Consider the following 12,787-nt stretch of genomic DNA (forward strand, 5'->3'; position numbering starts at 1 on the left):
CTCTCTCTCCCCCATTATTTCACAATTTCATTTAGATCACACACACACACACACACACACACACACACACACATTTTAGGAAGCTTCTACTGTATTAGATTTCTATACAATCCTTCAAATGGTCCTTAATTTTAGCTGTCTCTCCCTGTATCCATTCCCTTGCCCCCCATATTCCTTCCCTTGTTCCCCTCTCCCCTCCTTCTCTCCACTTGATCTTCCAGTTCCAATTCTCCTTGTTCTTCAATCCATAACTATCTATTCTATTTCCCTTTCCTAGACAGCTATCTGTGCTACCCCACCACCACTCCCAGTCCCTTGCTTTATACCTAACCCCTGTAGTTCTATAGATTGTAGCTTGGTTATCATTAACTTAACGGGTAATATCTACATATAAGTGAATACATATCATATTTATCTTTCTGGGTCTGGGTTACCTCACTCAGGAGGATTCTCTTTCTAGTTCTATCCATTTATCTGTGACTTTCATTGCTTTTAACAGTTTAGTAATACTCCATTGTGTAGATAAACCACATTTTATTTATCTATTCATCCATTAATGTACATTAAGTTGTTTCCAATTTTTGGCTATGATAAATAGAGCAGCAATGAACATAGTTGAACAAGTGTCCCTGTGGTGAGGTGAATGGTCCTTTGGGTATATGCTCAAGAGTGATAGAGCTGGATCTTGAGGTGGATCAATTCTCATCTTCCTAAGGAACAATCACACTGATTTCCATATTGGCATGTCTTAGGGTTTCTGTTGCTGTGAAGACACCATGACCACAGCAACTCTTATAAACGAAAACATTTAATTGGGGCTGGCTTATAGTCTCAGAGGTTTAGTCCATTATCATCATGTTGGGAAACATGGTGGCATGCAGGCAGACATGGTGCTAGAGAGGGATATGAGAGTTCTACATCTTGATCAGCAGCAGCAGGAGACTGTGTCCCACACTGGGCATAACTTGAGCATATGAGGCCTCAACACCTGCCCCCACAGTGACACACTTCTTCCAACAAGGCCACACCTCCTAATAGTGCCACTCCCTATGGACCAAGCATTCAAACACATGAGTCTATGGGGGCCATACATATTGAAACTACCACATGGCATACAAGTTTGTACTCCCACCAGCAGTGGAGGAGTGTTTCCCTTTCTCCACATCTTTGCCAGAATGAGCTGTCACTTGTTTTATTGATCTTAGCCATTGTGATGGGTGTAGGATGAAATCTCAAATTAGTTTTGATTTGCATTTCCATGATGACTAAAAATATTGAACATTTATTTATGTGACTCTCAGCCATTTGAGTTTCCCCTTTTGAGAATTCACTTTTTAGATCTGTACCCCATTTTTAATTGGGTTATTTGTTTTCTTGATAGATAGTTTTCTGATATCAAGATTTGGATATTAGCCCTCTATCAGTTGTGTAGTTAGTGAAAATATCTTCCCATTCTGCAGGCTGCTGCTTTTTCTGAATGATGGTGTCCTTTGCCATGCATAAGCTTTTCAGTTTTGTGAGGTCCCATTTATTAATTATTGATCTTAGAGCCTGCCCTGCACTAGCAGTGTTCTGTTCAGAAAGTCTTTCCCTATGAAAACGAGTTCAAAACTATTCCCTACTTTCTCTTCTGTCAGATTCAGTGTATCTGTGACCTCATAAACTAAATTGGGCAATGTTCCTTCTGTTTCTATTTTGTGGAATACTTTAATGAGTATTGGCGTTGACTTTTTTTTTAATCCAGTAGAATTCTGCACTAAAATCATCTGGCCCTGTGCTTTCATTGTTTGGGAGACTTTAATGACTGCTTCTATTTCACTAAGGACTAAAGGTCTATTTAAGTTGCTTATCTGATCTTGATTTAACTTTGGTAAGTGATATGTATCAAGAAATATATCCATTTTTTTTAGATTTTCCAATTTGGTTGGAGTACAGGTTTTTAAAGTATGTCCTTATGATTCTCTAGATTTCCTTGGTGTTTGTTGTTATGGTCCCCCTTTCATTTCTAATTTTGTTAATTTGAATATTCTCCCTCTGCCTTTTAGTAGTTTGGATAAGGGTTTGCCAATCTTATTGCTTTTCTCAAAGAAGCAACTCTACTTCATTGATTCTACGTATTGTTTTTTGTTTGTTTGCTTCTATTTAATTTATTCAGCTCTGAGTTCGATTTCTTGCCATCTGCTCCTTTTGGATGCAATTCTTCTTTTTGTTCTAGAGCTTTCAGGTGTGCTGTTAAGTTGCTAGTATCAGATCTCTCCAGTTTGTTTTTATGTAGTCACAGTTCCATGAACTTGCTTCTTAGAACCACCTTCATTGTGTCCCATAAGTTTAGGCATGTTGTATATTCATTTTCATTCAATTCTAGAAATTATTTAATGTTTTTTAGTTTCTGTCTTGGCCCATTTTTCATTCCATAGTGAGTTATTCAATTTCCACCAGTTTGTAAGCTTTCTGTTGTTTCTGTTGTTGTTTTGATATCCAGCTTTAATCTGTGGCAGTCAGATATAATGAACAGGGTTGTTTCAATTTTCTTCTGTCTGTTGAGACTTGCTTTGTGCCTGAGTACATGACCAATTTTGGAGGAAGTTCCACAAGGTGCTAAAAAGAAAGTGTATTCTTTTTGTATTTGCATGAAATGTTTTGTAAATATTTGTTAGCTCCAGTTAGTTTATGGCATCAGTTAGCTCCAGCATTTCTGTTTTGTTTTTGCCTGGTTGATCTGTCTATTGGCAAGAGCAGGATATTGCAGTCTCCCATATCAATGTGTGAGGGTCAATATGTGATTTTAGCTGTAGTACTGTTTCTTTTATGAACTTGGGTGCCCTTGTGTTTGGTGCATAGATATTAATAATTAAAATATCATTTTGGTGGATTTTCCCTTCGATGAGTAATGTAGTGTCCTTCTCTATCTCTTCTGATTTGTTTTTGTTTGAAGTCTATTTTGTCAGATTTTAAAGTGTCTACACTGGTTTGATTCTTAGGTCCATTTGCTTGGAATCTCTTTTTCCAACATTTACTGTGAGGTGATATCTATCTTTGATGTTAAGGTGTGTTTCTTGGATGCAGCAGAAGGATGAATGCTGTTTTCAAAACTATCCTGTTCATCTGTGTCTTTCTATTACGGAATTGAGACCATTGATATTGAGAGATATCAATGAGTAGTGTTTGTTGATTCCTGTTACTTTGTTGTTGTTTTTCTTGTTGTATTTGTTCTTGCTGCTGCTGCTGCTCTTGTTGTTGTTGTTATTGTGGTGGTGGTGGTGGTGGTGGTGGTGGTGGTGGTGGTGGTGGTGGTGGTGGTGGTGATGGTGGTGGTGGTGGTGTTGGTGTGTGTGTGTGTGTGTGTGTGTGTGTGTGTGTGTGTGTTTCCTCTTCTTTGATTTACTGGTCTGAGATTATTTATTACTTGTGTTTTCTTGTGTGTGGCTAACCTCTTTAGGTTGGAGTTTTCCTTCTAGGACTGGATTTGCAAATAGATATTGCATAAATTTGGTTTTTTCATGTCTTAGTTTCTCCATCTAGTGTGATTGAAAGTTTTGCTGAGTATAGTATGAGCTGGCATCTGTGGGTCTCTTAAAGTCTGTAGAACATCTATACAGTCCCTTCTGGCTTTTAGAGTCTTCAATGAGAAGTCAGCTGTTGTTCTAATAGGTTTGCCTTTATATGTTACTTGGTCTTTTCCCCTTGCAGCTTTTAATATTCTTTCTTTGTTCTGTATGTTTAGTTTTTGGATTATTATATGTGTATGGAAATTTCTTTTCTGGTCCAGTATATTTGGTATTCTGTATGCTTCTTTTACCTTGATAGGCATCTCCTTCTTTAGATTAGGGAAATGATTCTTCTATGATTTTGTTGAAAATATTTCCTGTGCCTTTGACCTAGGCTGCTTCTACTTGTTCTATTCCTAAATTCAATCTTTTCATAGTGTCCCAGATTTCTTGGATGTTTTGTGCCAGGATGTTTTTAGATTTATCACTTTCTTTGACTGATGTATCCATTTCTTCTATCATGTCTTCAATGCCTGAGCTTCACTCTTCCATCTCTTGTACTCTGGTAGTGAAGGTTGGCTCTGCATTTCTTGTTTGTGTTTCTAAATTTTTCATTTCCAGGATTCCCTCAGTTTGGGTTTTCTTTATTAATTCTATTTTCACTTTAGGCCTTGAATAGTTTTATTCAATTCCTTCCAATATTTGTTTGTATTTTCATATATTCATTTCTTCTTTAAAGACCTTTATCATATTCATAAAGGCTACTTTAAGGTCTTTTTCTTTTTTCTTCTTTTTTCAAGATAGGGTTTCTCTGAGTAGCCCTGATTTTCTTGGAACTTACTCTATGGACCAAGCTGGCCTTCAACTCAGAGGCCTGCCTCTGCCTCCCAAGTGCTGGCAATAAAGGCATGTGCCACCACCTTCTGGCTTAAGCTCTTTTTCTTGTGCTTCAGTTATGTTACAATACTCGGGGCTTGCTGTGGTGGGGTTTTTGTGCTCTGGTGGAGACATATTGTCCCGGCCTTTATTGTGTTTTTACAGTAGTATCTAGGCATCTGGGTTTGGGAAGCTTTTAATTCTAAGTGCTGATGTCTGGTCTTGTGCTGTGGGATGTTCTGTATGGCAAATGTGTTGCTCTGATTGGTTAGTAAATAAAACACTGATTGGCCAGTAGTCAGGCAGGAGGAAGTATAGGCGGGACAAAGAGGAGAAGAATTCTGGGAAGTGGAAGGCAGAGTCAGAGAAACTGCCAGCCATCACCATGACAAGCCGCATGTGAAGATGCCGGTAAGCCATGAGCCATGTGGCAAGGTATAGATTTATAAAAATGGGTTAATTTAAGATATAAGAACAGTTAGCAAGAAGCCTGCCACGGCCATACAGTTTGTAAGCAATATAAGTCTCTGTGTTTACTTGGTTGGGTCTGAGCGGCTGTGGGACTGGTGGGTGACAGAGATTTGTCCTGACTGTGGGCCAGGCAGGAAAACTCTAGCTACAGTCTTGTATGTGTTGGGTGAGTGTTTTGTTCCTTAGTTTCTGTTGCCTTCTCTGGTTCTTAGAAGAGTGTGTGGGCAGTGTGTTGCCTGGTAGGAAATTCTTCTGGGATCCTGAATAGGTGTGGCCACTTGGGTTTCAAAGTAAAATGTGTTACTAGGTATTGGGAGTTGATACTTTGGAATGGGGATGGACTAGAAGGGGGCTGAGGGAGTCCTCAGGAGGAAAGAAATCAGAATGTTCCAACAGGATCTGCTTAGTCCTCTGGAAATAGGGGCAGAGAGTGAGGATAAGCCATAACAGGTAGTCTTCTAGAGGGCTGGGGATGAGACTGAGGGACTGGACTTGGAGAAAGAGAGAAAGAGGTGAAGATCTGCAGTCAGCCTATCTGCTTCCCTGACTGGAGTGACCCATAGGTTCACAGGGAGTGCCCACTGGAGTTTGAAGCTGAGATAAAGTAATAAGTCAGGGGAAGGAAGTTAGGAGGGGGATATCTGTGTGATCCACTGGAGATGGCAGTAGGTGGGAAGGGAGGCCACATCAGGCCTTCTGCTGCAGAACTGGGGATGAGACTTGGGATTGGATTTGGAGGAGTGAAGGGAAAAGTGAAAATCTGCAGTTAGCCTACCTGTTTCCCTGTCTGGAGTCAATAAGTCAATAATAATCTTTTTTTTTTTTTTTACTAGAAATGCACTTTCTTGGGCAGTATTTCCTTTAACTTGCACAATTCTAACTTCTCACTCTTCATCATGAACATCAGCTAAAAAGTGCTAAAATAAAAATAGAGGGGGAAATATCACAGCAAAAAACAAAAAACAGGAAACAACAACAAAAAAATAAAACCAACAATTGGGTGGATTCATGCAAATATGACCAAGTAGTGGCAAGAAAACTTGGTCAAACTCATATTTGCCACGTTTGGATGATAAGCACACCAGGAAAAGAAGGAGGTCCCAGATCAAGTTTCAAAACCTCAGACCACAATCAAAACAGCGCCATTTCAAACAAAAACAGGTTGGGTTTTTCTGACTACACTGTCATGGAGCATCTACCACGTGCCAAGTGCCAGAGTTCATGCTGGAAAGAAAGAAAATATGGATCCTGTTGTTCAGGAGCTTAGAGAAGGAAAAGAGAAGAGATGCAAAAGGACAGTGGGAGGGTCACATCTTCACCAGCTACTGTCCTCTTCTTTACTAGCAGGACTTCACTTTTGTTTGGAATAGCAATATATCCCAGACTCAAGAGATGAATCATGATTATTTTAAACTATTTGAGTACTCTCAGTTCTCTTTGCCAGCTCTTCTTTTTCTCAGATTCCTTTACAAGTAGAAGTGGTCATAAGATGAAGTTCTGTCCAAAGAAATGTATAAGTGGAAATCTTTTGGAATGCTTCTATGGAAGATTTTATGGGGATTTCTCCAGCTTGATGAGAAAACCTTGCACTCTTGGCCATTTTTCATATAAATGTGTGGATACCATGCCTGCAGCCGTAGCAGCTACCTTGCAACCATGAGGCAATAAAAGTGAAAACAAAAAGCCACAGATTTGAAATGGAGCGAAACAATAGATAGTTTAGGTTTTTCCATGATATAATTAAGATATTTCTAGACTTCAAGATGAGTAAACAAAGTAGTCCTTATTGTTTAAAGCATCATTGGGCTTTCTGTTACTTCAAAATAATAGAATTCATATATACTGACAAATACCAACAATAAAGCCATAAGAAAGATTACCAAGAAATACCTTAAATATCTTATACCAACCAATTATATAAAAAATAGAAGGGATAATTTACTAGCAACATACAACCTACCAAAAATGACTCTAGAAGCAACTGAAACACCAACAAGTGTCTGAATTTGTAATAAAAACTAAACTAAAACTCTCAACAATGAAAAGCCCACAACCATATGGTTTCACTGGTAAATTCAACAAATTTATTAGAAAGAAGGAATACTAATTTTTCTCAAACTCCTCCAAAAAATAGAAGAGGAATAGATATTTTTTAATTATATAAAATCATGATTGCCCTCATATCAAATATTCCTTATGAATATAGATGCAAAAATCCTCAAAAATAGAATAAAGAAGAAAGTCACATGATTATGACTTGTTGAAAAAAAGTCCATTTGACAACATCCAAAACCCTTTCCTAATAGAACACTAGAAATATAAGAATAAAAGTTAAGCTCCCAAACATGTTAAAGGCCATATATGAAGAACACACAACTCAAATCACACCAAATGCTTTCCTAAGGTGATAAACAAGACAAGGATGTCTGTTTCCACACTGCTCTTCATAACTGTCCTGACAGTTCTCCAGATAGCAATTGTGCAAGAATTATAGAAGAAAGGGGCACATACATTGGAATGAATAACACTTTGCAGACTGCTATGGTCTTACAGAGAAAATCCTATAAAATTCATGCAAAACAATAGTTTAGTAATGTTAATAAATGCTGAAATTACAAGATATTATAATAAACATGCAGAGATCATTTGTACTTCTCTACTATTATGATGAACAATCCAAACTAGAAGACAAAATAATTTTCTATGATCTGGAAGTTTGTTCTCCTCCAAATCCATGTTCTGAAATCTACCCCCCAAAGTGACTTCAGTGAAGGTGAGACCTTTTTAACGTAATTAGATTATGTGGGAATGACCATCAGGAATGAGATTAATTGTAATTTTAATGGGATTTAGTTTAATTATAAGGGAAACTTCAGAGACTTACCTTACTACTTTCTTCCTGTCAACACATCCAATGACATGTCTAAGAGACATGTGCTATTATCAGACACCAAAGCTGCTGCTATTTTGGTCTTGGACTTCACAGCCTTATAAGTGTGAGAAATAAATTGGTTCAAGATCCATGCAGTTTATGGTATTGTTTTATAGGTGCTTAGGCAGACTATAATATAATTACATTTCTAATACCATTATAAAGGTTACAACCATTAGGAATGAATTTTCCAAGACACAGAAGACTTATAAACTAAAAAATACAAAACTGCCAAAGTAAATAAAAGCTAAGCAGTCTTTTCCACTGTCCCTTTCAGCCTCTATTTCTAGCCCATCTCCATTACTCTGTGATACCTGCCAACCAACAGAACAATTCTCTACCAAGGACCCCAGGGGCCACACTATGCTGTGACTCAGGGACCCTACAACCACCACATTTGGCTAGGACCCAGTTTAGGCAACAGCCACCAAAGAACAGAACACCAACCCAATAAAGATGAAAGCAGATATGCTCAGATCCCAGTACAAAAAGCACAAACATGAACAACCAAGATAATATGCCTCCTCCAGAAGCTTACAACCTTACTGCAAAAGGCCCTGGGAAAGGCAGTTTAGCTGAAGTTTATGAAAGGACTTCAAAATGGCAATCATGAATATGTTCAAGGACCTTAAAGATGACATGAATAAACAATTCAAGACATGAAAGTAGAATTTAACAAAGAAATAGAATTACTTTTTTAAAAAAATCCAAACTGAAATAAAACTGGAAATGAAAAACTCAGGATGTCAAATAAAAATCTCACTAACAGAGTATAATATGTGAAAGAGAGAATTTCAGATCCTGAAGATGAGACAGAAAAAAATGAATAGTAGCTCAATCAAAGAAAATGTTAAATATATTAACATTTAAAAAATATTAATCTAGGCACAAAACATCCAAGAAACCCAGAACACTATGAAAAGACTAAACCTATGAATAATAGGTATACAGGAAGGAAAAGAAACCCAGGTCAAAGTCCCAGAAAATATTTTCAACAAAGTAATAAAAGAAAATTTCCCAATCTAAAAAGAAGAAGAAGAGAGAGAGAGATGTCTATTGAAGTCCAAGAAACATACAGAACAACAAACAGACAGAACAAGAAAAGAAATTCCCCATGGAAAATACTAAATGTACAGAGCAAAGAAAGGATATTAAAAGCTGCAAAGGAAAAAAAAAACACATATAAAGGCAGACAAGTGGTTGTGAGGCTTGTGTGGGCATGTCCTGAGGATGACTGCCACTCTCTTTCCCCAGGTCTGATTGCCCTACCCTTTGTGGAGAAGTTTTCTGCTTCCCTTCCTGAAGGTAGCTTTTGAATTCTGTTTTGTATTGTGGTGAACTGCCATGTTCTCATCTAAGAACCTTACATTCTGTCCTGAGATCCATTCCAACTTCATTTTTAGGTGTAAAGTTAGGATGTGTTAGAGAGATTCTCTCTATTTCACATGTGTCTGTCCAGTTATCACATTGTGAAGAGCCTAATCTTTCTATTACATGTACTTAGAAATTATATTTGCTAGCATCCAGAACCCCAGGTAAGACTGCTCTCCCAACCCACCTATGCCCACCCAGCATAACCCCTCCTGCTCCCCCTCTCCTCCTCATCATATCCTGACCCACACCTTCGGCAGAAGCCTCCTACCCCACGAGAGCCTGAACCCCAGAGACCAGTCTAACTCCTTGAAAACCAGGCAGAAGCCTCCTATCCTACTAGAAGCCAGGCCAGCATTCTGAACCCTAGAGGACCCATGGCATGATCAGAGGCCAGGCATATCACCAGAACTCCAGCCCCCAAATTGGGTGGAAACCTTCTGTTCAACCAGAGACCATCCAGGACATCAGAAGCCCAGCACCCAACTTGGACAGAGACTCTTTACTCAAACACAGTCCACTCCAGCCAGAAGACCAGAGAGGAAACAGAACCAAAGGAAAAAACCCACCTATCCAGCAAAGACAAACCTAGAGATCAGCACCTAGACATATAGTCACCCTAAATCCAAATATCTAGATGCCAGTGTTAGAACATATCAATAACAGCCAGGATAATATGTCACTACCAGAGCCCAGCCATCCCACTACAGCAGGTTCTGAATATTCCAAAACAGCTGAAGCACAAGAAAAAAACCTAAAATCAACTATATGAAGATGATACCATACTTAAAGAGGAAATGAATAAATCACTTAAACAAATTGAGGAAAAGACAATGAAAAAATTAGAGGAAATAAATTCCTTAAAGAATGTCAAGAAATCCAAGAAAAAACAACAGTCAAAGGAAACAAATAAAACTGTCCAAGACCTGAAAATGAAAATAGAAACAATAAAGAAAATACAAACTGAGGGAATTCTTTGCTGACTGAATTAGGCTTATTGAGTTCAACCCTCACACTTTTTTCACCTGTGAGATATTTTACTTTAGCTCTTGCTCGTTCATCTGCATCAAAATACCAAACAGTTATTGCGTACCTTGTAGCATATGCTGGTTGTACTTCGTGAGGGTTGCGTCGGTCAGACCAGAAAAACAGCAGTCTATCAAATTTGGGTTCAATGTCAGCAAACTGGGCTTTGCCTTCTGGGAAAATTCGAAGTATACCTCCACTTACCTTGGCGTCCCAGTCTTTATTTAGATAATATATACACATCTTCCATCTCCATTTGGGTTATCAACGTGACGGACATAACCTGTTCCGTTGCCTGGGTAACAAGCAACAATGGCTTTCGTTCGACCGTTTATCCTGTAGTTGCCCAGCTTCCCGCTGCAGTGGCGGATCAGGTCGTCCATGATGCTCATGAGCAGGCCGATGGTCTCACAGCCGGGCTCCTTGCCCTCAATCCAGGTGATCTGGTCCCCCCAGATGTCTTTGGAAGAGTCACTCTTCTGGCTGACCAGCTGCCCGTCCGTGAACTTGCCGGTGTCGTGTAGGGAGCGCACCTCGTCGCCGATCTGCTGCCCGGTCTCCTTGCCCAGGAAGTCGTCCACTACACAGATACCGTGCTTGTTCATGCACGGCACGATGTACTCCAGCGCCTAGTTAGTGATATATTAGACTTTAATTAATTATAAGTATATTCTTATACTTCATATGGATTGCTTTGTTGCTGTTATGACAGTTTGTTTTCTCATGGTTGGTGCTGTGATTGGACTCTCAAGAGTTCAAGATGATCTAAAAACAAACAGAGACACAAGACAACAGTTGTACAATCATAAGATAGAAGAAACATAAGACATATGAGAAACCAAAAGATTATAACTCATCAAATACTAAATTCAAAGATATTAAAATAGGTAAAATAATACTAGATGAAGATTTCCAAAGCTCACTAACCAAAATGATCAATGACCATAAAAAAGACACAAGTAAGAAAATGAATTAAATCCAAGACTGTAAAGGAAACTCGACAACATACGAGAAAAATGAGAGAAATAGACAAAAGTATCAGCAATATGGACAACAACGGTAGCACATGAAAGAATAATTCAGCAAGAAAATTAATATTCTGGGTGTGGGGTACAAATAGAAGTATTGGAGGTAGAAAACTCAGTGAACCAAAGGAAAAACACAGTGGAAAGCATTGTCGAGAGACCTGACTAAGCAAAAAAGGAAAATCAAGTATTGAGGATAAGGTTGAAAAAATACTATATTCAAACACCAAGGAGGACAAAGAAACAAATGAACATGACTCCCAAGAACTCTAGGATAATCAGAGACCAAACCTAAGAATCTGTAAGATAGAAGGGGGAGCAAGCTGAGATTAAAAACTAAGATGTAGAGACTTTATTTAAAGAAATTATAGCAAAAAAAAATTGCCCAAATTTGGAGAAAGAAATGGACGTCTAAATATAGGAGGCTTTTATAACTCCAAATAGACATGACCAGAGAAGAACCTCCTCAGGTCATGTGCCCAGATGTTAAAAACACAAAGTAGGACTGCATGCTGCCTCATACCACTACAATGAGCAAGTGGAGAGATGGGAGACAAAGAGAAGCAGAGCAGTTGGTGTTCTGTGGATAGAGGCAGAACCAGAGACTTGATGGTGGTAGGATCAGGCTACTGTGAGAGGCCTGTGCTGCCACCCAAGGCCATTGTGATGTCCAAGCCTGTGCTGCCACTGAGGACTGTAGCATGAATCTTAAAAGGTCTTATTAATAAAAAACAAACCCAGGAGCCAGGTAATGGGGTGAACACTGAAAGATCAGAGAAACAGAACAAGCCACATCCAACCTTACCTTGCCAACTTCTCAGCTGATCTTATTTCCTCAAACTGGAAGTCCTCATCTGAATGGATCTCAGCTGAATTGTTGCTAAAAGCCTAAAAGCTTAAAAAGCCTAAAAAGCCTCTAGTTCCTGGTCTTCACGCCTTATATACCTTTCTACTTCCTGGCATCACTTCCTGGGATTAAAGGTGTGTGTCTTTTCCAAGCAAGACATGAGATCTCAAGTCCTGGGATTAAAGCTGTGTGCCACCATGCCTGGCTTCTGTGTCTGCCTAGTGGCTGTTCTGTTCTCTGACGCCAGATAAGTTTATTAGGGTGCACAAGATATTGGGAGACACAATATCACCACACAGCACCATGTCTGGGTCCATGACCCTATCACAGCCATGGTCTGTGCTGATGTCCATGGCCCATGTTGCCACCAAGAGCCATTTGGATGTCCCCAGTATAAACTGTTGACTGAAGCCATGTTGATATCTGAGGGCCATGCCGAGTTGGCCCCATCCCTAACCGGGGGAGGCCCTGGCTGACCAACTTTACTACCACCCAGACCCAGATTCAGGGCTTGGAGTTAGCCTACCCCAACATCTGCCCTACTTTAGAGCTTCTGGAGCATGTGAAGGGCTGATCCTTTGGAACCATTGCCACAGGATCTCTGTAAGTCAGGACAACAGCAAGGTATCTGAGAGGTTCTTGGTGATGATTCAGTATTGATGGTGTAACAGAAACCAGGCATCTTGAACCAGGCCAAAGATTCACTGCAATGAACTTTTGCAAGTAAAGCTGTTTAGGCAAAATGGTATAC

General features: G+C 39.3%; 1 protein-coding gene across 1 annotated transcript; it reads right to left on the reverse strand.

Moving 5' to 3' along the window:
- Positions 1-9,842: 9,842 nt before the first annotated feature.
- On the reverse strand, positions 9,843-12,470 carry LOC114704866 (egl nine homolog 1-like). Its single transcript, XM_028886372.1, is given in 4 exon segments — positions 9,843-9,872; positions 10,099-10,406; positions 10,409-10,793; positions 12,339-12,470. Coding segments are annotated over 4 exon segments (855 nt in total).
- Between the last annotated feature and the right edge of the window lie 317 nt (positions 12,471-12,787).

Source organism: Peromyscus leucopus, chromosome X, assembly GCF_004664715.2.
Source record: "Peromyscus leucopus breed LL Stock chromosome X, UCI_PerLeu_2.1, whole genome shotgun sequence".
In the NCBI taxonomy this organism is placed as follows: domain Eukaryota; kingdom Metazoa; phylum Chordata; class Mammalia; order Rodentia; family Cricetidae; genus Peromyscus; species Peromyscus leucopus.